The sequence below is a fragment of the Pseudophryne corroboree genome, chromosome 8 (genome assembly GCF_028390025.1).
Source record: "Pseudophryne corroboree isolate aPseCor3 chromosome 8, aPseCor3.hap2, whole genome shotgun sequence".
In the NCBI taxonomy this organism is placed as follows: domain Eukaryota; kingdom Metazoa; phylum Chordata; class Amphibia; order Anura; family Myobatrachidae; genus Pseudophryne; species Pseudophryne corroboree.
The window spans coordinates 433,823,911-433,851,338 of record NC_086451.1 but is presented as its reverse complement, the minus strand read 5'-3'; the positions used below and the strand labels follow the sequence as shown (position 1 = coordinate 433,851,338).

The 27,428-nt window shown below is 47.4% G+C and overlaps 1 protein-coding gene across 1 annotated transcript in view; it reads right to left on the bottom strand.

Moving 5' to 3' along the window:
- Window positions 1-27,428, bottom strand: part of DHX16 (DEAH-box helicase 16) — a 95,282-nt gene that overhangs the window by 44,836 nt on the left and 23,018 nt on the right. The window contains exons 4-12 of the mRNA XM_063938005.1: window positions 26,104-26,266; window positions 6,623-6,679; window positions 6,210-6,464; window positions 5,638-5,856; window positions 5,085-5,279; window positions 4,817-4,927; window positions 4,476-4,591; window positions 4,170-4,380; window positions 3,097-3,195 (exon numbers count right to left, since the gene is read on the bottom strand). Of these exons, the coding sequence (XP_063794075.1) occupies window positions 3,097-3,195; window positions 4,170-4,380; window positions 4,476-4,591; window positions 4,817-4,927; window positions 5,085-5,279; window positions 5,638-5,856; window positions 6,210-6,464; window positions 6,623-6,679; window positions 26,104-26,266 (1,426 nt within the window). The remainder of the gene's footprint in view (window positions 1-3,096; window positions 3,196-4,169; window positions 4,381-4,475; window positions 4,592-4,816; window positions 4,928-5,084; window positions 5,280-5,637; window positions 5,857-6,209; window positions 6,465-6,622; window positions 6,680-26,103; window positions 26,267-27,428) is intronic.

Below are 27,428 nucleotides of genomic sequence, written 5' to 3'. Positions count from 1 at the left end.
TGATTATATTGAAACTTCTGTAAATGTCTGTATAAAACATGTTCTGATGTCATCACTTCTAATCTGTAAGGTTCTGAAGTAATAAATTCAGTGTTTACTAAGACACCTATAGGATTAATAATTACTGTAAATCTGTACCAGAAGTCACCATTTAAGTGCACAGCAGCTCTTACTGAAAATTATATGGATGTTCTGTAACACCCTGTAGGAGGAGGAAAACACAGACAGAATGGGGGAGTGGGACAGAGAGGAGAAGAAAGACAAATGGGAGAGTGGGGAAGAGAGGAGAGAGAGAGAGAGAGAGAGAGAGAGAGAGAGAGAGAGAGAGAGAGAGAGAGAGAGAGAGAGAGAGATGAGAGAGTGGGGCAGGGATGAGAAAGAGACAGATGAGAGAGGGGGGCAGAGAGACGGGAATGAGAGAGACAGAAGGGGGGCAGAGCTGTGAGAAATGGGGGGAAAGTGGGGTGACAGATTTGGAGAGAGGGCAACGGGTGGAGGGGAAAAGGGATGTAAGAAAGACAGATGATTAAAGGGTGGTAGAGGTGTGAAAGATGGGGAGAGACAAATCAACGGTGGGAATGTGGATAGAGATGAGAGCAATAGATGGGGGAATGAGGTGAGGTAACAGGAATAAGAGGAAGTGTGGAGAATAAAAAAAGGAGGAGACACAAACAGGGGGAGGTAGGAAAGGAGGGACAGAGATTAGATAGGGGGACAGGAGGCTAGAAAGAGAAAATCTACAACACCAGGCACAGTAAGTGGATACATGGCAGTGATCGCGCTGAGCAGAAAAAAAAGTGGGTCTCAGGGACCCCTCACTTTAAAAAATTGGGGTCCTACCTGTCCTTTTCTGGGTCCCATTGGAATGAAGGTTCTTATTAATCTTATTACCGATTCAAATATAAAAACACAGACTTGATTTAAACACTACAAAAGTGTAGCAGGAGGAGGGGAATTTTGGTGCCCTTGTGGCCGTAGGTGAATTGGTGCTCCCCCTCCTACACTGTAAAGCATGGACAGTGCGCGCCAACGCATCAAAATATTAGGGGCGTGGCCACATAATAGTGCCAATTCACATTACACACCACAGTAGTGCCACTTATACACATTGCACTAAGTAGAACCTCCTATACACACTGTGCCAGGTACAGCACGTTATACATACTGCACGTTATACACTTTGCGCCAGGTAGAGCACGTTATACACATTGCACCAGGTAGAGCACGTTATACACATTGCACCAGGTAGTGCACGTTATACACATTGCACCAGGCAGAGCACATTATACACATTGCACCAGGCAGAGCGCGTTATACACATTGCACCAGGTAGAGCGCGTTATACACTTTGCGCCAGGTAGAGCACGTTATACACATTGCACCAGGTAAAGCGCGTTATACACATTGCACCAGGCAGAGCGCGTTATACACATTGCACCAGGCAGAGCGCATTATACACATTGCACCAGGCAGAGTGCGTTATACACATTGCACCAGGCAGAGCGCGTTATACACATTGCACCAGGCAGAGCGCGTTATACACATTGCACCAGGAAGAGCGCGTTATACACATTGCACCAGGTAGAGCGCGTTATACACATTGCACCAGGTAGAGCACTTAGACACATTGCAGCCACCACCTCAGACCCCCCAGACACAGTGATCGCGGGTGTCAGTGGAGGGGGTTTCCACAGTGATCACGGGTGTCAGCAGGGAAAGGGGTGCCCACAGTCATCGCAGGTGTCAGTGGAGGGGGTTTCCACAGTGATCGCGGGTGTCAGTGGAGGGGGTTTCCACAGTGATCGCGGGTGTCAGTGGAGGGGGTTTCCACAGTGATCGCGGGTGTCAGTGGAGGGGGTTTCCACAGTGATCGCGGGTGTCAGCGGGGAAGGGGGTGCCCACAGTCATCGCAGGTGTCAGTGAAGGGAGTGCCATGTGTTACACTGCATGGAGCTGAATATTGTCCCTCTTGAACAGACTTAAACAACATGTGGCTCTGTTGTTGAACTACATGTCACACAATGCCCTGACATTCTGTGCCTCTGGCTGGCAGGACACGCTGAGGCGTGTAATTCTAGAAAATCTAGAAAACAACAGAGCAGTGAAAGAACAGAGATCACTGTGGTTGGAGTTGGTATCTTTACATTGTACATCTCAATGTAAGCCGTCTCACTAGGGCTGTACAACATAGTGGCTGCACTACTGTAATGTTTTGGACGTCAGATGGCAACTAAAGTATGAGCTTTGGTGGTGATATTGGATCTGACGCTTGTATTGCCACCACTGCGCATCCAGACGCCTCCCCCATGGGAAAACTATGCACACAGACGCCCCCCCAACCATAGGGACACCAACCATACAGATCCCCCGTCCCGCCCGCAGGAAAACTATGTACACAGCCACCCCCCGACCAACCCAAAGCCCCCCCTGCCATAGCGCTGCCCGCACCCTCTGGAGCGCTGAGCATCCGGACCCCTCGCAGCCGCAGTAACACAGACCACACGCAGACTCCACTCCCACTGAGAAAACACCTTGCTGCGGGAGAACTCAGTCCCCACCGCCGCCACACAAAGTTCTGCTGGCGCTCCACCAACAGTGAATTAACAGTCACCGCACACAAACTCACCCCTGCTGCCACGCCAGGACCGCCAATGGAGCCACCTCCTATTTTTATAACCAGAGAGCATCCAATTGGCTGTAGCGGTGCGCGTCCTCAGGGACCCTCCCACTTTTAAAATGTGAGTCCCTGATCATCAAAACAGGGTAAAATACGCGCTATAGCACGTTTTTGCGAACCCTGCATGGCGACTGATGGGTCCAAAACACTTCTAACTTCTATAATAGAGCTTGTTCCTGGACTGAAACACAATTGGAGCTCCTGGGAAGAGTCAGCCTAATTATGGTCCAGTCATCTTGATAGGTTGTTACCCCCACCCCATTTGGGGGAGAAGGGGTGTCGGGTCATGCTCATGTGAAAGTATTCAGTGAAGTATCTTAGGGCTGTAACACACACTCCGGTTTTCCCCGGATGGCAAAAAGCCGGACAAACTTTGTCCGGAGAACTATAAACACCCAACAAACAACGTTTGCACATACCTGTCCAGTCAAAAAGACTAAGATATCCCCAGTGGGCTGCGTGACGTGGATCTGCAGGACGGACACCACACAAGCCTCCAGGTAATCAGCCTCTGGCGCCTGCAGAAGACAGAACATTAGGTCTACACAGTGGTCATGCTAAGCCCTATTCACATGCACTGTGGCCCTAATGACTTTCTTAGCTCAATGTTGCCTAGTATAGGGGGAAATGACCTATAGATACACACACATTTATATTGCCATTCTGCTGGTCCCAGGAGCGTACAGGTCTAACCAGAGGCTTATTCATTTTGTATTTCACTATTTTATATATAAATATTGTGTTATGTCCAGACAGCCTATGACTTGGGTGTAGTTGTTTGGCTTTTGTTACATCTCAGCCTCCTGTCCATCCATTCTAGTGTTGCCTGATGCATAGATGGGTGTAGGGGGCTTAAATGTTTAAATTAATGGTAAAACCTGTAGCATAAACACATATACAGATTTGTAATATGAAAGATGAGCAATCACAACTATGTGTCTTGCATGTATATAATACATATATTACTATATAATATATTATATTACCATACAAATGACAGAACCAAATGAGGGCTTAATGGTTTCTATATAATATATGGGGAAATATATGCAGGACATTGTAATTATGTTATCTCTGTGTACAAGCCACGACAGGCATAAAACACTAAGGGGGGTATTCAATTAGTGAAGTTTTTTCGACCAGTTGAAACACTGCACTTTTCGCCCGTTTTAGGTCGACTTTACATTCGACCTATTCTATGCCGTGGCGGTTTTTTGACTGGTCGGAAAATCCAGCATGGGTGAAAACCACGTGGATCGACGAATTCGCTGCCGATGCACGCGTTTTGTCAAATTTGCGGGTGTTGTCGGCCGTTTTTATGTTTGTTTTCGCCTATGCCGATTCGACAAAAAAAAAAAAAAAACGGGCTAAAACGCCCACTATTGACTACACATAGGTCGAATAAGTGCCGATTTTCCGACTGTTGGGAATTTTGGCACTAATTCAATATCCCCTAAGTATATCTTTACTTCCTGCTCCGATAGCCACCTACCTTGGTGTAGTAGATGTCCACAGGATACCGGCGCCCAGGGATTCGGAAAATAGGGGCATCGTCAAAGAAAGAGGAAAACCGTTCAGTGTTGAGGGTGGCGCTGGAGACCAGGACCTTGAGGTCTGGCCGGAAACGGGCGATGTCCTTAATGAGGCCAAATAACACGTCCGTATGTAGAGTCCGCTCGTGAGCCTCATCTATAATAACTACGCTGAAGGGAGAAACAAACAGCGAGGTGAAGGAGGGGAACAATACGGCTGCAGGCTGAGGTACGTAACAAAGGCTGGGAGCTGCTGGAAGTAATACCTGTATCCGGCCAAGTCTGGCTCAGTGAGGAATTCACGCAGCAACATCCCGTCCGTCATGTACTTCAGTACGGTGCGCTCAGACGTGCAGTCCTCAAACCTGATGCTGTACCCCACCTGGGAGAGGCAGGAGCCAGATAACGGTGGTTAAATGTTGGTGCGTGAAGTAGTGTTTGAGGACGGAACAGAATTCAAAGGCAATCAGAACGAAGAAGGATAAGCGGGTGAAGATGAATATAAGGACAGAAGATGCGGTAACAAATCGAAGGCAAAGGAACAGTGGATAAATAGCAGGAGCATATAAAATAAAATAAAATGCTGATAGCGGATAAGCTTTTTCACCTCATTGCCCAGCTTAACGGACATCTCCTGAGAGACTCGAGCTGCTACACTCATTGCGGCCACTCTGCGAGGCTGAGTGCATCCAATCTTCATCCCATTTCGGGTATAACCCTACATTGGCCGGAAAAGAGATGCAAAGAGGCCGAACATTAGATAGCGAACATTCTTTTTTAAAATATATGAGGTTCTACAACGTTTCATGTGACTAAACATTTATCAGGATATACGTGATGGGTGGGAGTTGCCATTAGAACATGCGACCACTCACTTCCTCGTGCAGGTACTGTGGGATCTGGGTGGTCTTGCCAGATCCAGTCTCCCCTTCGATGATGAGAATTTGGTGCTCGCCAATGGCTTTGAGAAGATCAGAGCGATACGGGAAGACGGGGAGACTGCGCCTCACTTCCTGCATGGACAATTTCTTGCTTTCCAGCTCAGACAATGCCCTTACGGTCTCATCTTCCTGCCATGGGAGGTGAGAAGAAATGACATAACGTGAGAGCTTTCCATTGTAGCTGCTGCCCCCTAACCCCCACCCCCAGCACGCCCAACAGGTCACATTGTGAGGATTTTCCCGCTAAGAACCACTAATGTAGAATAGATGAATTCTCCTTTGTAGGACAGAAGGAAGTCTTCTTATACAAGAATCTAAAGGAAGAGTTTTTGTCATGTCTTCTCCTCAACACCCCGACGTGTAGACATGCGCCAGGGTACAAATCCACAGTTCAATCTCAAACCTCAATAAACCCAAACAAAATGTAGCGGAGCAAGCTGTAAGATATTTACTGGAGAGCTCATCAACAGGCGCTGAACCGGCTCACCTTCTCTATGGTCCCCTTCATTTGCGTTGAGCTGACAAACTGTATAACTTCGTCTTCTTCCATCACATACTCATATTCTTTCTGACCATGAGCTCGGGCATCTTTGGCTCCAAATTTCAGAGACGCTGCGCCAATGTGATCCTCTTCCCAACGCCTCTGGTCCTCTCGGGGAGCAAAACGCTCTTCAGTCACTGGTTCCATATACCGGTCTGGGATTTCCTGCATGCAAATAAAACAAATATATACCGAAGACATTTGGATTAAAAACCTGCGGATTTAGTTTAAGTTTGCAAATGTACTCTTTACGAATACATAACAAATTCCAATGAAAGTGGAGAGTAGCTGGAAATTTTTTTTAAATTGGTTGTTAGCCCACTTTTGGACAACACTATACTACATCATCCTCAAATGAGTCGATGCCGGCTTCAGCTAACGTGGCAACTACAGATTTTTCCCTGCAACCACTGTTGCTATACCCATACAAACGTCCATAGACAGCTATTGACTGCGAGAGCCAGGGTTCCATGTCAAGTAACGGACGGAGTTCCTGTCTCCGATATCACAGGACGTACCTTACTCCTTATCTCCTCTGGCATAAAGTAACGGTCGTGTTTCTCCATCCGTTCCTTCTCTCCAGCTTTCTTGTACTCCTTTGCCAGATCTCTGACTTTGCGCTTGTATTCTAAATCCTTCCTCTCCGCTGCAGTCAGCTTGGTCTCGGCAAAGAAATACTCCTCCTCCGCTATCTCCACCTCCAGGTCTTCAAGCTTCTCTTTCTCCCTCTTCCCAAGGTAGTCTCTGCGTGACTTTTTCCGCAACTCTGGTATCTGCAGAGAACACAGGACAGTTACGCGTTCTGTCCAGGTGTAATAGGTGGTGTACATAGAGAAATCTTACAAATGGAAGCCACAACAAAATGGCTTCCAACACTTTGCCCATACTTTATTTAAACATAAGCACCACAGCAGCCAAGCCTAAAGATTACCATTTTTTTACGATCCTCTTCGGCCAATCTGAGTCTCTTCTGTGCCTCTTCATATGCCTGAGAATAAAATGATACAGTATGAATAAAAGCACCAGTTCTACAGGACTTATCTTAGCTAACCAGTCCACCGATCCAGGTGCTAGACTTTGTAATAAACTTTGTAATCCATCTAATAATGTGGAATAAGAATAAAAAAAATAATAAGATTTTACTCACCGGTAAATCTATTTCTCGTAGTCCGTAGTGGATGCTGGGAACTCCGTAAGGACCATGGGGAATAGACGGGCTCCGCAGGAGACTGGGCACTCTAAAAGAAAGATTAGGTACTATCTGGTGTGCACTGGCTCCTCCCACTATGACCCTCCTCCAGACCTCAGTTAGGATACTGTGCCCGGAAGAGCTGACACAATAAGGAAGGATTTTGAATCCCGGGTAAGACTCATACCAGCCACACCAATCACACCGTATAACTCGTGATACTACACCCAGTTAACAGTATGAAATATAACTGAGCCTCTCAACAGATGGCTCAACAATAACCCTTAGTTAGGCAATAACTACATACAAGTATTGCAGACAATCCGCACTTGGGATGGGCGCCCAGCATCCACTACGGACTACGAGAAATAGATTTGCCGGTGAGTAAAATCTTATTTTCTCTGACGTCCTAGTGGATGCTGGGAACTCCGTAAGGACCATGGGGATTATACCAAAGCTCCCAAACGGGCGGGAGAGTGCGGATGACCCTGCAGCACCGAATGAGAGAACTCAAGGTCCTCCTCAGGCAGGGTATAAATTTTGTAGAATTTAGCAAACGTGTTTGCCCCTGACCAAGTTGCAGCTCGGCAAAATTGTAAAGCCGAGACCCCTCGGGCAGCCGCCCAAGATGAGCCCACTTTCCTCGTGGAATGGGCTTTTACTGATTTAGGATGCGGCAATCCAGCCGCAGAATGCTCCAGCTGAATTGTGCTACAAATTCAGCGAGCAATAGTCTGCTTAGAAGCAGGAGCACCTATTTTGTTGGGTGCCTACAGGATAAAAAGCGAGTCAGTTTTCCTGACTCCAGCCGTCCTGGAAATATAAATTTTTAAGGCCCTGACTACGTCCAGTAACTTGGAATCTTCCAAGTCCCTAGTAGCCGCAGGCACTACAATAGCTTGGTTCAAGTGAAAAGCTGATACCACCTTAGGGAGAAACTGGGGACGAGTCCTCAATTCTGCCCTATCCATATGGAAAATCAGATAAGGGCTTTTACATGACAAAGCCGCCAATTCTGACACATGCCTGGCCGAAGCCAAGGCCAATAACATGACCACTTTCCACGTGAGATATTTCAAATCCACAGTTTTAAGTGGCTCAAACCAATGTGATTTTAAGAAACTCAACACCACGTTGAGATCCCAAGGTGCCACAGGAGGCACAAAAGGGGGCTGAATATGTAGCACTCCCTTTACAAATGTCTGAACTCCAGGCAGTGAAGCCAGTTCTTTCTGGAAGAAAATCGACAAAGCCGAAATCTGGACCTTAATGGAACCCAATTTTAGGCCCATAGTCACCCCTGACTGTAGGAAGTGCAGAAAACGACCCAGCTGAAATTCCTCTGTTGGGGCCTTCCTGGCCTCACACCACGCAACATATTTTCGCCAAATACGGTGATAATGGTTTGCGGTTACTTCTTTCCTGGCTTTTATCAGCGTAGGAATGACTTCTTCCGGAATGCCCTTTTCCTTTAGGATCCGGAATTCAACCGCCATGCCGTCAAACGCAGCCACGGTAAGTCTTGGAACAGACAGGGCCCCTGCTGTAGCAGATCCTGTCTGAGCGGTAGAGGCCATGGGTCCTCTGATATCATTTCTTGAAGTTCTGGGTACCAAGCTCTTCTTGGCCCATCCGGAACCACGAGTATCGTTCTTACTCCTCGTTTTCTTATTATTCTCAGTACCTTTGGTATGAGAGGCAGAGGAGGGAATACATAAACCGACTTGTACACCCACGGTGTCACTAGAGCGTCCACAGCTATTGCCTGATGGTCCCTTGACCTGGCGCAATATCTAGTTTTTTGTTTAGGCGGGACGCCATCATGTCCACCTGTGGCCTTTCCCAACGGTTTACCAACAGTTGGAAGACTTCTGGATGAAGTCCCCACAATCCCGGGTGTAGGTCGTGTCTGCTGAGGAAGTCTGCTTCCCAGTTGTCCACTCCCGGAATGAACACTGCTGACAGTGCTAAGACGTGATTTTCCGCCCATCGGAGAATCCTTGTGGCTTCTGCCATCGCCATCTTGCTTCTTGTGCCGCCCTGTCGGTTTACATGGGCGACTGCCGTGATGTTGTCTGATTGGATCAGTACCGGCTGCTTTTGAAGCAGAGGCCTTGCCAGACTTAGGGCATTGTAAATGGCCCTCAGTTCCAGAATATTTATGTGTAGGGACGACTCCTGACTTGACCAAAGTCCTTGGAAATTTCTTCCCTGTGTGACTGCCCCCCAGCCTCGAAGGCTGGCATCCGTGGTTACCAGGACCCAGTCCTGTATGCCGAATCTGCGGCCCTCTTGAAGATGAGCACTCTGCAGCCACCACAGTAGAGATACCCTGGTCCTTGGAGACAGGGTTATCAGCCGATGCATCTGAAGATGCGATCCCGACCACTTGTCCAAGAGGTCCCACTGAAAGGTTCTTGCATGGAACCTGCCGAATGGAATTTTGCTTCGTAAGAAGCTACCATTTTTCCCAGGACTCGTGTGCAGTGATGCACCGATACCTGTTTTGGTTTCAGGAGGTCTCTGACTAGAGATGACAGCTCCTTGGCTTTCTCCTGCGGGAGAAACACTTTTTTTCTGTTCTGTGTCCAGAACCATCCCCAGGAACAGTAGGCGTGTGGTAGGAACCAGCTGTGACTTTGGAATGTATAGAATCCATCCGTGCTGTTGTAGCACTTCCCGAGATAGTGCTACTCCGACCAACAACTGCTCCTTGGACCTCGCCTTTATAACGAGATCGTCCAAGTACGGGATAATTAAAACTCCCTTTTTTCGAAGGAGTATCATCATTTCTGCCATTACCTTGGTAAAGACCCTCGGTGCCGCGGACAGTCCAAACGGCAGTGTTTGGAATTGGTAATGGCAATCCTGTACCACAAATCTGAGGTACTCCTGGTGAGGATGGTAAATGGGGACATGTAGGTAAGCATCCTTGATGTCCAGGGATACCATGTAATCCCCCTCCTCCAGGCTTGCAATAACCGCCCTGAGCGATTCCATCTTGAACTTGAATTTTTTTATGTATGTGTTCAAGGATTTCAAATTTAAAATGGGTCTCACCGAACCGTCCGGTTTCGGTACCACAAACAGTGTGGAATAGTAACCCCGTCCTTGTTGAAGTAGGGGCACCTTGACTATCACCTGCTGGGAATACAGCTTGTGAATTGCCTCTAGCACAGCCTCCCTGCCTGAGGGAGTTGTCGGCAAGGCAGATTTGAGGAAACGGCGGGGGAGAGACGCCTCGAATTCCAGCTTGTACCCCTGAGATACTACTTGAAGGATCCAGGGATCCACCTGTGAGCGAGCCCACTGATCGCTGAAATTTTTGAGGCGGCCCCCCACCGTACCTGGCTACGCCTGTGGAGCCCCCGCGTCATGCGGTGGACTCAGAGGAAGCAGGGGAAGAATTTTGATTCTGGGAACTGGCTGACTGGTGCAGCTTTTTCCCTCTTCCCTCGTCTCTGTGCAGAAAGGAAGCGCCTTTGACCCGCTTGCTTTTCTGAAGCCGAAAGGACTGTACCTGATAATACAGTGCTTTCTTAGGCTGTGAGGAAACCTGAGGTAAATAAAATTTTTCCCAGCTGTTGCTGTGGATACGAGGTCCCAGAAACCATCCCCAAACAATTCCTCACCCTTATAAGGCTCTATGTGCCTTTTAAAGTCAGCATCACCTGTCCAGTGTCGGGTCTCTAATACCCTCCTGACAGAATGGACATTGCATTAATTCTGGATGCCAGCCGGCAAAATATCCCTCTGTGCATCCCTCATATATAAGACGACGTCTTATGTTCGCAAAATAGTATCCCTGTTTGACAGGGTTACAGACCACGCTGCAGCAGCACTATCTGCAGGTCTCAGTCTAGTACCTGAGTGTGTAAATACAGACTTCAGGAAAGCCTCCTGCTTTTTATCAGCAGGTACCTTCAAAGTGGCCGTATCCTAAGACGGCAGTGCCACCTTTTTTGACAAACGTGTGAGCGCCTTATCCACCCTAGGGGATATCTCCCAGCGTAACTTATCCTCTGGCGGGAAAGGGTACGCCATCAGTAACTTTTTAGAAATTACCAGTTTCTTATCGGGGGAACCCACGCTTTTTCACACTTCATTCACTCATTTGATGGGGGAACAAAACACTGCCTGCTTTTTCTCCCCAAACATAAAACCCTTTTTTAGTGGTACTTGGGTTAATGTCAGAAATGTGTAACACATTTTTTATTGCCGGGATCATGTAACGGATGTTCCTAGTGGATTGTGTATATGTCTCAACCTCGTCGACACTGGAGTCAGACTCCGTGTCGACATCTGTGTCTGCCATCTGAGGGAGCGGGCGTTTTTGAGCCCCTGATGCCCTTTGAGACGCCTGGGCAGGCGCGGGCTGAGAAGCCGGCTGTCCCATAGCTGTTACGTCATCCAGCCTTTTATGTAAGGAGTTGACACTGTCGGTTTATACCTTCCACCTATACATCCACTCTGGTGTCGGCCCCACAGGGGGCGACATCACATTTATCGGCATCTGCTCTGCCATCACATAAGCCTCCTCATCAAACGTGTTGACACAGCTGTACCGACACACCGCACACACACACAGGGAATGCTCTGACTGAGGACAGGACCCCACACAGCCCTTTGGGGAGACAGAGAGAGAGTATGCCAGCACACACCAGAGCGCTATATAATTTTGGGATTAACACTATATTGAGTGAATTTTTCCCAATAGCTGCTTGTATATACAATATTGCGCCTAAATTTTGTGCCCCCCCTCTCTTTTTAACCCTTTGAGCCTGAAAACTACAGGGGAGAGCCTGGGGAGCTGTCTTCCAGCTGCACTGTGAAGAGAAAATGGCGCCAGTGTGCTGAGGGAGAAGCCCCGCCCCTTTTTCAACTGCCTTTCTCCCGCTTTTTCTGGAATACTGGCAGGGGTAATTTTACATCTATATAGCCTCTAGGACCATATATGATGTAGATTTGCCAGCCAAGGTGTCATATATTGCCCTCAGGGCGCCCCCCCCAGCGCCCTGCACCCTCAGTGACCGGAGTGTGAAGTGTGCATGAGGAGCAATGGCGCACAGCTGCAGTGCTGTGCGCTACCTTGGTGAAGACCGAAGTCTTCTGCCGCCGATTTTCCGGACCTCTTCTTGCTTCTGGCTCTGTAAGGGGGACGGCGGCGCGGCTCCGGGAACGAACACCAAGGCCAGTTCCATGCGGTCGATCCCTCTGGAGCTAATGGTGTCCAGTAGCCTAAGAAGCCCAAGCTAGCCGCAAGCAGGTAGGTTCGCTTCTTCTCCCCTTAGTCCCTCGATGCAGTGAGCCTGTTGCCAGCAGGTCTCACTGTAAAATAAAAAATAAGAATTTACTCACCGATAATTCTATTTCTCGTAGTCCGTAGTGGATGCTGGGGACTCCGTAAGGACCATGGGGAATAGCGGCTCCGCAGGAGTCTGGGCACAAAAGTAAAGCTTTAGGACTACCTGGTGTGCACTGGCTCCTCCCCCTATGACCCTCCTCCAAGCCTCAGTTAGGATACTGTGCCCGGACGAGCGTACACAATAAGGAAGGATTTTGAATCCCGGGTAAGACTCATACCAGCCACACCAATCACACCGTATAACTTGTGATCTAAACCTAGTTAACAGCATGATAACAGAGGAGCCTCTAGAAAAGATGGCTCACTACAGCAATAACCCGATTTTTGGTAACAATAACTATGTACCAGTATTGCAGACAATCCGCACTTGGGATGGGCGCCCAGCATCCACTACGGACTACGAGAAATAGAATTATCGGTAAGTAAATTCTTATTTTCTCTGACGTCCTAGTGGATGCTGGGGACTCCGTAAGGACCATGGGGATTATACCAAAGCTCCCAAACGGGCGGGAGAGTGCGGATGACTCTGCAGCACCAATTGAGAGAACTCCAGGTCCTCCTCAGCCAGGGTATCAAATTTGTAGAAATTTACAAACGTATTTGCTCCTGACCAAGTAGCTGCTCGGCAAAGTTGTAAAGCCGAGACCCCTCGGGCAGCCGCCCAAGATGAGCCCACCTCCCTTGTGGAGTGGGCATTTACAGATTTTTGGCTGTGGCAGGCCTGCCACAGAATGTGCAAGCTGAATTGTACTACAAATCCAACGAGCAATAGTCTGCTTAGAAGCAGGAGCACCCAGCTTGTTGGGTGCATACAGGATAAACAGCGAGTCAGATTTTCTGACTCCAGCCGTCCTGGAAACATAAATTTTCAGGGCCCTGACAACGTCTAGCAACTTGGAGTCCTCCAAGTCCCTAGTAGCCGCAGGCACCACCATAGGTTGGTTCAGGTGAAACGCTGAAACCACCTTAGGGAGAAACTGAGGACGAGTCCTCAATTCCGCCCTGTCCGAATGGAAAATCAGATAAGGGCTTTTACAGGATAAAGCCGCCAATTCTGACCCGCGCCTGGCCCAGGCCAGGGCCAACAGCATGACCACCTTCCATGTGAGATATTTTAACTCCACAGATTTAAGGGGTTCAACCCAATGTGACTTTTGGAACCCAAAAACTACATTGAGATCCCAAGGTGCCACTGGAGGCACAAAAGGAGGCTGTATATACAGTACCCCTTTTACAAACGTCTGAACTTCAGGGACTGAAGCTAGTTATTTTTGGAAGAAAATTGACAGGGCCAAAATTTGAACCTTAATGGACCCCAATTTCAGGCCCATAGACACTCCTGTTTGCAGGAAATGTAGTAATCGACCCAGTTGAAATTCCTCCGTCGGGCCTTACTGGCCTCGCACCACGCAACATATTTTCGCCAAATGCGGTGATAATGTTTTGCGGTTACATCCTTCCTGGCTTTGATCAGGATAAGGATGACTTCATCCGGAATGCCTTTTTCCTTCAGGATCCGGCGTTCAACCGCCATGCCGTCAAACGCAGCCGCGGTAAGTCTTGGAACAGACAGGGTCCTTGCTGGAGCAGGTCCCTTCTTAGAGGTAGAGGCCACGGATCCTCCGTGAGCATCTCTTGAAGTTCCGGTTACCAAGTCCTTCTTGGCCAATCCGGAGCCACGAATATAGTGCTTACTCCTCTCCATCTTATAATTCTCAGTACCTTGTGTATGAGAGGCAGAGGATGGAACACATACACTGACCGGTACACCCACGGTGTTACCAGAGCGTCTGCTGAGGAAGTCTGCTTCCCAGTTGTCCATTCCCGGAATGAACACTGCTGACAGTGCTATCACATGATTTTCCGCCCAGCGAAGAATCCTTGCAGCTTCTGCCATTGCCCTCCTGCTTCTTGTGCCACCCTGTCTGTTTACGTGGGTGACTGCCGTGATGTTGTCCGATTGGATCAACACCGGCTGACCTTGAAGCAGAGGTCTTGCTAAGCTTAGAGCATTGTAAATGGCCCTTAGCTTCAGGATATTTATGTGAAGTGATGTCTCCAGGCTTGACCATAAGCCCTGGAAATTCCTTCCCTGTGTGACTGCTCCCCAGCCTCGCAGGCTGGCATCCGTGGTCACCAGGACCCAGTCCTGAATGCCGAATCTGCGGCCCTCTAGAAGATGAGCACTCTGCAACCACCACAGGAGGGACACCCTTGTCCTTGGTGACAGGGTTATCCGCTGATGCATCTGAAGATGCGACCCGGACCATTTGTCCAGCAGGTCCCACTGGAAAGTTCTTGCGTGGAATCTGCCGAATGGGATTGCTTCGTAGGAAGCCACCATTTTTCCCAGAACGCTTGTGCATTGACGCACTGAGACTTGGCTCGGTTTTAGGAGGTTCCTGACTAGTTCGGATAACTCCCTGGCTTTCTCCTCCGGGAGAAACACCTTTTTCTGGACTGTGTCCAGGATCATCCCTAGGAACAGAAGATGAGTCGTCGGAACCAGCTGCGATTTTGGAATATTGAGAATCCAACCGTGCTGCCGCAACACTACCTGAGATAGTGCTACATCGACCTCCAACTGTTCTCTGGATCTTACCCTTATCAGGAGATCGTCCAAGTAAGGGATAACTAAAACTCCCTTCCTTCGAAGGAGTATCATCATTTCGGCCGTTACCTTGGTAAAGACCCGGGGTGCCGTGGACCATCCAAACGGCAGCGTCTGAAACTGATAGTGACAGTTCTGTACCACAAACCTGAGGTACCCTTGGTGAGAAGGGTAAATTGGGACATGAAGGTAAGCATCCTTGATGTCCCGAGACATCATGTAGTACCCTTCTTCCAGGTTCGCAATCACTGCTCTGAGTGAGGGATGGCGCTGAGAGTGGTTTGATAATACTTATCTGGATGTCGGGATATCCTGATATTGTGGATGGTCTTCCTTCTCCTTCTGTTTTCTTTGGAGGTAATCTTCCAAAGAATTTCGGATGGTATATGTGAATAGAAAAATTGGAATAACTAGGTTATGTTCTAGTTCCAATTTGTTCTATGTAGATTATGCAATATAGAATTTGTTGCCAGATATACCTAGCTTACACAATAATTGGTAAGTCTCAGCACATAATGATTTCTTTAAATGATGATTGGAGCTAGAAGATCTCTCAATCATGCGCACTTTTTTTAGAGTGAGTGCGTACCTCCACTTACACTATAACGATAGCTGGTAAATTTATAAAGGTATCTTTTTTTCTCCTTTCAAATTCGTATCAGGGTTTGATCTTAATTTCAAATGATGTTACAACTACATAGACATCTTCAAAGCGTACCTAACTTACACTCGTTAGGTGCAATATCCTCCTATAAAGAGTAGCATACTCGAAACGCGTCGGCTGAGGACTATTGCCTGCTGGACACCACACCGCCCGCTGTTTGGATTAAAGGTACGACCATTTTTTTCTCCATCTCAGTTTCATAGTTACCGGTTCCTATGCACAGATTTGGCTGGTCTTCCTAAATCCATAATACGGGCGGTGCCCTCCGGCAGCCAATATATATATATATATTTTTTAACCTTTTTGGATCTTATCATTGTCTTTTTTGTAAAAAGAAAATAAATTATGTATTTTTTTAAATTTACCATATATATATAAGCTTCTATCTTCATGAAGAACAAAGATACCTTGATGCGAATGTAACACACACCAACATCGTGAGTACTGGTACGACTTCCTACACTTATAAAGAAACCTTTATAGGAGGATATTGCACCTAACGAGTGTAAGTTAGGTACGCTTTGAAGATGTCTATGTAGTTGTAACATCATTTGAAATTAAGATCAAACCCTGATACGAATTTGAAAGGAGAAAAAAAGATACCTTTATAAATTTACCAGCTATCGTTATAGTGTAAGTGGAGGTACGCACTCACTCTAAAAAAAGTGCGCATGATTGAGAGATCTTCTAGCTCCAATCATCATTTAAAGAAATCATTATGTGCTGAGACTTACCAATTATTGTGTAAGCTAGGTATATCTGGCAACAAATTCTATATTGCATAATCTACATAGAACAAATTGGAACTAGAACATAACCTAGTTATTCCAATTTTTCTATTCACATATACCATCCGAAATTCTTTGGAAGATTACCTCCAAAGAAAACAGAAGGAGAAGGAAGACCATCCACAATATCAGGATATCCCGACATCCAGATAAGTATTATCAAACCACTCTCAGCGCCATCCCTCTTTTTCCACTTTTTTCACTGTCTACATATTTCATTTTGGATCTATTGGGATAGATCCGGGATAAAAGTAGGAGGCAGCAGAGACCATTTTGGAGCGCCAAGGGATTCCCCAAACAATCATCTAAAAACTGCTCTGAGTGACTCCATCTTGAATTTGAACCTCCGTATGTAAGTGTTCAAAGATTTTAGATTTAGAATCGGTCTCACCGAGCCGTCCGGCTTCGGTACCACAACAGTGTGGAATAATACCCCGTTCCCTGTTGCAGGAGGGGTACCTTGATTATCACCTGCTGGGAATACAGCTTGTGAATGGCTTCCAAAACTGCCTCCCTGTCAGAGGGAGACGTCGGTAAAGCCGACTTTAGGAAAACGGCGAGGGGGAGACGTCTCGAATTCCAATTTGTACCCCTGAGATATCACCTGAAGGATCCAGGGGTCTACTTGCGAGTGAGCCCACTGCGCGCTGAAATTCATTGAGACGGGCCCCCACCGTGCCTGAGTCTGCTTGTAAAGCCCCAGCGTCATGCTGAGGGTTTGGCAGAGGCGGGAGAGGGCTTCTGTTCCTGGGAACTGGCTGATTTCTGCAGCCTTTTTCCTCTCCCTCTGTCACGGGCAGAAATGAGGAACCTTTTGCCCGCTTGCCTTCTGGGAACGAAAGGACTGCGCCTGATAATACGGCGTCTTCTTATGTTGAGAGGCGACCTGGGGTACAAACGTGGATTTCCCAGCTGTTGCCGTGGCCACCAGGTCTGAAAGACCGACCCCAAATAACTCCTCCCCTTTATAAGGCAATACTTCCAAATGCCGTTTGGAATCCGCATCACCTGACCACTGTCGTGTCCATAACCCTCTTCTGGCAGAAATGGACAACGCACTTACACTTGATGCCAGTCGGCAAATATTCCGCTGTGCATCACGCATATATAGAAATGCATCTTTTAAATGCTCTATAGGCAATAATATACTGTCCCTATCTAGGGTATCAATATTTTCAGTCAGGGAATCCGACCACGCCAACCCAGCACTGCACATCCAGGCTGAGGCGATTGCTGGTCGCAGTATAACACCAGTATGTGTGTAAATACATTTTAGGATACCCTCCTGCTTTCTATCAGCAGGATCCTTAAGGGCGGCCATCTCAGGAGAGGGTAGAGCCCTTGTTCTTACAAGTGTGTGAGCGCTTTACCCACCCTAGGGGGTGTTTCCCAACGCACCCTAACCTCTGGCGGGAAAGGATATAATGCCAATAACATTTTAGAAATTATCAGTTGTTATAGGGGGAAACCCACGTATCATCACACCTCATTTAATTTCTCAGATTCAGGAAAACTACAGGCAGTTTTTCCTCACCGAACATAATACTAGAGATGAGCGGGTTCGGTTCCTCGGAATCCGAACCCGCCCGAACTTCAGGGTTTTTTACACGGGTCCGAGCAGGCTCGGATCCTCCCGCCTTGCTCGGTTAACCCGAGCGCGCCCGAACGTCATCATCACGCTGTCGGATTCTCGCGAGGCTCGGATTCTATATAAGGAGCCGCGCGTCGCCGCCATTTTTCACACGTGCATTGAGATTCATAGGGAGAGGACGTGGCTGGCGTCCTCTCCGTTTATACTTTATAGAGATTCGAGAAGAGAGTGAGACAGTCTCACTAGAGAGAGACACAGTAGTAATTTTGGGGAGCATTAGGAGGAGTACTACTACTACTAGTACTTGCTGAAGTGAAGTGATAGATAGTGTGACTGTATTGTATTATCTGACTTGTGGGGGAGACACTGACAGTGGGGAGCAGTTAGAGTCTGAGAGCAGGACTCAGGACTCAGGAGTACATACTACATATAACGTACAGTGCACACTTTTGCTGCCAGAGTGCCACACCAGTATAATATATATTGTGATTGTATGCTTAGGAGTACTACTTGCAAGTTGCTGATAGTGTGACCAGTGACCTGACCACCAGTTTAATAATCACCACCAGTTTAATTAATATATATATATATATATATATATATATATAATTGTATATAATTAATATATATATAATATTATAATTGTATACCACCTACCCGTGTTTTTTTTTTTTTTTTTCTTTCTTCTTTATACATACTACTATAGTAGCTTACTGTAGCAGTCTGCGGTGCTGCTGAGCTGACAGTGTCCAGCAGGTCCGTCATCAGTCATCATTACCTAATAAATATCTATCTACCTGTCCGGCTGCAGTACTAGTGATATTATATATACATATATATATTGATTTCATATCATTATCATCCAGTCTATATTAGCAGCAGACACAGTACGTTAGTCCACGGCTGTAGCTACCTCTGTGTCGGCACTCGGCAGTCCATCCATAATTGTATACCACCTACCCGTGTTTTTTTTTTTTCTTTCTTCTTGATACATACTACTATAGTAGCTTACTGTAGCAGTCTGCGGTGCTGCTGAGCTGACAGTGTCCAGCAGGTCCGTCATCAGTCATCATTACCTAATAAATATATATCTACCTGTCCGGCTGCAGTACTAGTGATATTATATATACATATATATATTGATTTCATATCATTATCATCCAGTCTATATTAGCAGCAGACACAGTACGTTAGTCCACGGCTGTAGCTACCTCTGTGTCGGCACTCGGCAGTCCATCCATAATTGTATACCACCTACCCGTGGTTTTTTTTTTTTTCTTTCTTCTTGATACATACTACTATAGTAGCTTACTGTAGCAGTCTGCGGTGCTGCTGAGCTGACAGTGTCCAGCAGGTCCGTCATCAGTCATCATTACCTAATAAATATATATCTACCTGTCCGGCTGCAGTACTAGTGATATTATATATACATATATATATTGATTTCATATCATTATCATCCAGTCTATATTAGCAGCAGACAATGTACGTTAGTCCACGGCTGTAGCTACCTCTGTGTCGGCACTCGGCAGTCCATCCATAATTGTATACCACCTACCCGTGTTTTTTTTTTTCTTTCTTCTTAATACATACTACTATAGTAGCTTACTGTAGCAGTCTGCGGTGCTGCTGAGCTGACAGTGTCCAGCAGGTCCGTCATCAGTCATCATTACCTAATAAATATATATCTACCTGTCCGGCTGCAGTACTAGTGATATTATATATACATATATATATTGATTTCATATCATTATCATCCAGTCTATATTAGCAGCAGACACAGTACGTTAGTCCACGGCTGTAGCTACCTCTGTGTCGGCACTCGGCAGTCCATCCATAATTGTATACCACCTACCCGTGGTTTTTTTTTCTTCTTTCTACTTGATACATACTACTATAGTAGCTTACTGTAGCAGTCTGCGGTGCTGCTGAGCTGACAGTGTCCAGCAGGTCCGTCATCAGTCATCATTACCTAATAAATATATATCTACCTGTCCGGCTAATAGTGATATTATATATACATATATATTGATTTCATATCATTATCATCCAGTCTATATTAGCAGCAGACACAGTACGTTAGTCCACGGCTGTAGCTACCTCTGTGTCGGCACTCGGCAGTCCATCCATAATTGTATACCACCTACCCGTGGTTTTTTTTTTTCTTTCTTCTTGATACATACTACTATAGTAGCTTACTGTAGCAGTCTGCAGTGCTGCTGAGCTGACAGTGTCCAGCAGGTCCGTCATCAGTCATCATTACCTAATAAATATATATCTACCTGTCCGGCTGCAGTACTAGTGATATTATATATACATATATATATTGATTTCATATCATTATCATCCAGTCTATATTAGCAGCAGACACAGTACGGTAGTCCACGGCTGTAGCTACCTCTGTGTCGGCACTCGGCAGTCCATCCATAAGTATACTAGTATCCATCCATCTCCATTGTTTACCTGAGGTGCCTTTTAGTTGTGCCTATTAAAATATGGAGAACAAAAATGTTGAGGTTCCAAAATTAGGGAAAGATCAAGATCCACTTCCACCTCGTGCTGAAGCTGCTGCCACTAGTCATGGCCGAGACGATGAAATGCCAGCAACGTCGTCTGCCAAGGCCGATGCCCAATGTCATAGTACAGAGCATGTCAAATCCAAAACACCAAATATCAGTAAAAAAAGGACTCCAAAACCTAAAATAAAATTGTCGGAGGAGAAGCGTAAACTTGCCAATATGCCATTTACCACACGGAGTGGCAAGGAACGGCTGAGGCCCTGGCCTATGTTCATGGCTAGTGGTTCAGCTTCACATGAGGATGGAAGCACTCAGCCTCTCGCTAGAAAAATGAAAAGACTCAAGCTGGCAAAAGCAGTAGCACCGCAAAGAACTGTGCGTTCTTCGAAATCCCAAATCCACAAGGAGAGTCCGACTCCAATTGTGTCGGTTGCGATGCCTGACCTTCCCAACACTGGACGTGAAGAGCATGCGCCTTCCACCATTTGCACGCCCCCTGCAAGTGCTGGAAGGAGCACCCGCAGTCCAGTTCCTGATAGTCAGATTGAAGATGTCAGTGTTGAAGTACACCAGGATGAGGAGGATATGGGTGTTGCTGGCGCTGGGGAGGAAATTGACCAGGAGGATTCTGATGGTGAGGTGGTTTGTTTAAGTCAGGCACCCAGGGAGACACCTGTTGTCCGTGGGAGGAATATGGCCACTGACATGCCTGGTGAAAATACCAAAAAAATCAGCTCTTCGGTGTGGAAGTATTTCAACAGAAATGCGGACAACAGGTGTCAAGCCGTGTGTTGCCTTTGTCAAGCTGTAATAAGTAGGGGTAAGGACGTTAACCACCTCGGAACATCCTCCCTTATACGTCACCTGCAGCGCATTCATAATAAGTCAGTGACAAGTTCAAAAACTTTGGGTGACAGCGGAAGCAGTCCACTGACCAGTAAATACCTTCCTCTTGTAACCAAGCTCACGCAAACCACCCCACCAACTCCCTCAGTGTCAATTTCCTCCTTCCCCAGGAATGCCAATAGTCCTGCAGGCCATGTCACTGGCAATTCTGACGATTCCTCTCCTGCCTGGGATTCCTCCGATGCATCCTTGCGTGTAACGCCTACTGCTGCTGGCGCTGCTGTTGTTGCTGCTGGGAGTCGATGGTCATCCCAGAGGGGAAGTCGTAAGACCACTTTTACTACTTCCACCAAGCAATTGACTGTCCAACAGTCCTTTGCGAGGAAGATGAAATATCACAGCAGTCATCCTACTGCAAAGCGGATAACTGAGGCCTTGGCATCCTGGGTGGTGAGAAACGTGGTTCCGGTATCCATCATTACTGCAGAGCCAACTAGAGACTTGTTGGAGGTACTGTGTCCCCGGTACCAAATACCATCTAGGTTCCATTTCTCTAGGCAGGCGATACCGAAAATGTACACAGACCTCAGAAAAAGAGTCACCAGTGTCCTAAAAAATGCAGCTGTACCCAATGTCCACTTAACCACGGACATGTGGACAAGTGGAGCAGGGCAGGGTCAGGACTATATGACTGTGACAGCCCACTGGGTAGATGTATGGACTCCCGCCGCAAGAACAGCAGCGGCGGCACCAGTAGCAGCATCTCGCAAATGCCAACTCTTTCCTAGGCAGGCTACGCTTTGTATCACCGGTTTCCAGAATACGCACACAGCTGAAAACCTCTTACGGCAACTGAGGAAGATCATCGCGGAATGGCTTACCCCAATTGGACTCTCCTGTGGATTTGTGGCATCGGACAACGCCAGCAATATTGTGTGTGCATTAAATCTGGGCAAATTCCAGCACGTCCCATGTTTTGCACATACCTTGAATTTGGTGGTGCAGAATTTTTAAAAAAACGACAGGGGCGTGCAAGAGATGCTGTCGGTGGCCAGAAGAATTGCGGGACACTTTTGGCGTACAGGCACCACGTACAGAAGACTGGAGCACCACCAAAAACAACTGAACCTGCCCTGCCATCATCTGAAGCAAGAAGTGGTAACGAGGTGAAATTCAACCCTCTATATGCTTCAGAGGTTGGAGGAGCAGCAAAAGGCCACTCAAGCCTATACAATTGAGCACGATATAGGAGGTGGAATGCACCTGTCTCAAGCGCAGTGGAGAATGATTTCAACGTTGTGCAAGGTTCTGCTGCCCTTTGAACTTGCCACACGTGAAGTCAGTTCAGACACTGCCAGCCTGAGTCAGGTCATTCCCCTCATCAGGCTTTTGCAGAAGAAGCTGGAGACATTGAAGGAGGAGCTAACACGGAGCGATTCCGCTAGGCATGTGGGACTTGTGGATGGAGCCCTTAATTCGCTTAACAAGGATTCACGGGTGGTCAATCTGTTGAAATCAGAGCACTACATTTTGGCCACCGTGCTCGATCCTAGATTTAAAGCCTACCTTGGATCTCTCTTTCCGGCAGACACAAGTCTGCTGGGGTTGAAAGACCTGCTGGTGAGAAAATTGTCAAGTCAAGCGGAACGCGACCTGTCAACATCTCCTCCTTCACATTCTCCCGCAACTGGGGGTGCGAGGAAAAGGCTCAGAATTCCGAGCCCACCCGCTGGCGGTGATGCAGGGCAGTCTGGAGCGACTGCTGGTGCTGACATCTGGTCCGGACTGAAGGACCTGACAACGATTACGGACATGTCGTCTACTGTCACTGCATATGATTCTCTCACCATTGAAAGAATGGTGGAGGATTATATGAGTGACCGCATCCAAGTAGGCACGTCACACAGTCCGTACTTATACTGGCAGGAAAAAGAGGCAATTTGGAGGCCCTTGCACAAACTGGCTTTATTCTACCTAAGTTGCCCTCCCACAAGTGTGTACTCCGAAAGAGTGTTTAGTGCCGCCGCTCACCTTGTCAGCAATCGGCGTACGAGGTTACATCCAGAAAATGTGGAGAAGATGATGTTCATTAAAATGAATTATAATCAATTCCTCCGTGGAGACATTGACCAGCAGCAATTGCCTCCACAAAGTACACAGGGAGCTGAGATGGTGGATTCCAGTGGGGACGAATTGATAATCTGTGAGGAGGGGGATGTACACGGTGATATATCGGAGGATGATGATGAGGTGGACATCTTGCCTCTGTAGAGCCAGTTTGTGCAAGGAGAGATTAATTGCTTCTTTTTTGGTGGGGGTCCAAACCATCCCGTCATTTCAGTCACAGTCGTGTGGCAGACCCTGTCACTGAAATGATGGGTTGGTTAAAGTGTGCATGTCCTGTTTATACAACATAAGGGTGGGTGGGAGGGCCCAAGGACAATTCCATCTTGCACCTCTTTTTTCTTTAATTTTTCTTTGCGTCATGTGCTGTTTGGGGAGTGTTTTTTGGAAGGGCCATCCTGCGTGACACTGCAGTGCCACTCCTAGATGGGCCCGGTGTTTGTGTCGGCCACTAGGGTCGCTTATCTTACTCACACAGCTACCTCATTGCGCCTCTTTTTTTCTTTGCGTCATGTGCTGTTTGGGGAGTGTTTTTTGGAAGGGCCATCCTGCGTGACACTGCAGTGCCACTCCTAGATGGGCCAGGTGTTTGTGTCGGCCACTAGGGTCGCTTAGCTTAGTCATCCAGCGACCTCGGTGCAAATTTTAGGACTAAAAATAATATTGTGAGGTGTGAGGTATTCAGAATAGACTGAAAATGAGTGGAAATTATGGTTTTTGAGGTTAATAATACTTTGGGATCAAAATGACCCCCAAATTCTATGATTTAAGCTGTTTTTTAGGTTTTTTGGAAAAAAACACCCGAATCCAAAACACACCCGAATCCGACAAAAAAAATTCGGTGAGGTTTTGCCAAAACGCGGTCGAACCCAAAACACGGCCGCGGAACCGAACCCAAAACCCGAAAAATTTCCGGCGCTCATCTCTACATAATACCCCTTTTTGGTGGTACTCGTATTATCAGAAATGTGTAAAACATTTTTCATTGCCTCAATCATGTAACGTGTGGCCCTACTGGAAGTCACATTTGTCTCTTCACCGTCGACACTGGAGTTAGTATCCGTGTCGGCGTCTGTATCTGCCATCTGAGGTAACGGGCGCTTTAGAGCCCCTGACGGCCTATGAGACGTCTGGACAGGCACAAGCTGAGTAGCCGGCTGTCTCATGTCAACCACTGTCTTTTATACAGAGCTGACACGGTCACGTAATTCCTTCCAACAGTTCATCCACTCAGGTGTCGACCCCCTAGGGGGTGACATCACTATTACAGGCAATTTGCTCCGTCTCCACATCATTTTCCTCCTCATACATGTCGACACAAACGTACCGACACACAGCACACACACAGGGAATGCTCTGATAGAGGACAGGACCCCACTAGCCCTTTGGGGAGACAGAGGGAGAGTTTGCCAGCACACACCAGAGCGCTATATATATATACAGGGATAACCTTATATAAGTGTTTTCCCCCTTATAGCTGCTGTATTTTTAATACTGCGCCTAATTAGTGCCCCCCTCTCTTTTTTAACCCTTTCTGTAGTGTAGTGACTGCAGGGGAGAGCCAGGGAGCTTCCCTCCAACGGAGCTGTGAGGGAAAATGGCGCCAGTGTGCTGAGGAGATAGGCTCCGCCCCCTTCTCGGCGGCCTTATCTCCCGTTTTTCTGTGTATTCTGGCAGGGGTTAAAATTCATCCATATAGCCCAGAAGCTATATGTGATGTATTTTTAGCCAGCCAAGGTGTTTTTATTGCTGCTCAGGGCGCCCCCCCCTAGCGCCCTGCACCCTCAGTGACCGGAGTGTGAAGTGTGCTGAGAAGCAATGGCGCACAGCTGCAGTGCTGTGCGCTACCTTGTGGAAGACAGGATGTCTTCTGCCGCCGATTTGCCGGACTCTTCTTGCTTCTGGCTCTGTAAGGGGGCCGGCGGCGCGGCTCCGGGACCGAGCTCCAAGACTGGGCCTGTGAGCTGTCCCTCTGGAGCTAATGGTGTCCAGTAGCCAAGAAGCCCAATCCACTCTGCACGCAGGTGAGTTCGCTTCTTCTCCCCTTAGTCCCTCGATGCAGTGAGCCTGTTGCCAGCAGGTCTCACTGAAAATAAAAAACCTAAACTAAAACTTTCACTAAGAAGCTCAGGAGAGCCCCTAGTGTGCACCCTTCTCGTTCGGGCACAAAAATCTAACTGAGGCTTGGAGGAGGGTCATAGGGGGAGGAGCCAGTGCACACCAGGTAGTCCTAAAGCTTTACTTTTGTGCCCAGACTCCTGCGGAGCCGCTATTCCCCATGGTCCTTACGGAGTCCCCAGCATCCACTAGGACGTCAGAGAAAACCTAAAATAAACTTTCTTTCTAGGAGCTCAGGAGAGCCCCTAGTGTGCATCCAGCTCGGCCGGGCACAGAAATCTAACTGAGGTCTGGAGGAGGGTCATAGTGGGAGGAGCCAGTGCACACCAGATAGTACCTAATCTTTCTTTTAGAGTGCCCAGTCTCCTGCGGAGCCCGTCTATTCCCCATGGTCCTTACGGAGTTCCCAGCATCCACTAGGACGTCAGAGAAAAAGTATTAATGTTACACACTGAAACAATTAATACCAGTTTTTGTTGTCCCCGATTGGCTGAATTACAAAGAAAGGAGTAACTTTTATGGAGCAAAGTTCTAAGGGGTGTCCCTGTCTAAGATCCCACTAAGGACACGACCTCCGTCCAAGTGCCAGCTCCTCACCTTCTTATCTGACCTTTCCACTATGTTTCTGGTTTTCTCCTTATCTCTTTTCTTTACTCTTTCTGCAAATGCGTCTCTTTCCTCCAGATCCTTTAGCCGTGCCATCTCTTCTCGCTCTTCTTCATCATCCGAGATAACCTGCGGTGATGGCGCCTTTTCTTTCCTGTATCAGAACAACAACAAGAGAAAGAAAATCAGTGTAAGTACAGGTGCACTCATTCCCTTCCACAAAAGGATATTCAAATTTATTTAAAATTCTTATTTTATTTCAATCAGGGACGTGCAGTCAGGGAAGGCAGGGGAGACAGAGCCTCACATGTCATGCTCCCTATCATACTCAGAGTTCTCATTATAAAAATGATTGGAAGAACAGAAAGAAGATATTTATAACTTACAGTACAGGCATCTTCTTTGTACTAATGCAATCATCTTTATAGATAAAACTTACCAGAGTTGCAGAGGCTCCTGGATCTGCAGGGAGAGATAGAGATGAAGCAACGGCTGCTCAGCCTCATCTCTCACACACTGCCTGTACAAATGGGCGGGGCTACACAGCGGCCAATCAGACCGCATAGAACAGGGAAATGGGAGGCATGCCTCACAGTGGGGGCGTGCTTCAGCTCTGATGGAAAACTCGGAATGGTCATGTGACCAATCCAGGAAGTGAAGGAAGACAGACACCGGAGCTGAGCTGCTTGGCAGGGGAGGAGGGAAATGGGGACCCGAAGTGCCAGCAGCAGCCACCCGTGCACAGTGACTGGGGTGAGTAGCTGCCAGAACCTGGAGTGTAACATCTGTAGTGTGCGTGTGTGTAACATCTGTAGTGAGTGTGGGGACAGGACTGTGTGTGTAATCTGTAGTGAGTGTTGTGACAGGAGTGTGTGTGTGTGTGTGTGTGTGTAATCTGTAGTGAGTGTGGTGACAGGACTGTGTGTGTAATTTGTAGTGAGTGTTGTGACAGGAGTGTGTGTGTGTGTGTGTGTGTGTGTGTGTGTGTGTGTGTGTGTATGTATGTGTGTGTGTAATCTGTAGTGAGTGTGGGGACAGGGCTGTGTGTGTGTAATCTGTAGTGAGTAAGTGTGGAAACAGGACTGGGTGTGTGTGTGTGTGTGTGTGTGTGTGTGTGTGTGTGTGTCTATAATCTGCAGTGAGTGTGGTGACAGGACTGTGTGTGTATAATCTGTAGTGAGTGTGGTGAAAGGACTGTGTGTGTGTATAATCTGTAGTGAGTGTGGGGACAGGGGGGTGTGTGTGTGTGTGTGTGTGTGTGTGTGTGATATGTAGTGAGTGAGTGTGGGGACAGGACTGTGTGTGTGTGTGTGTGT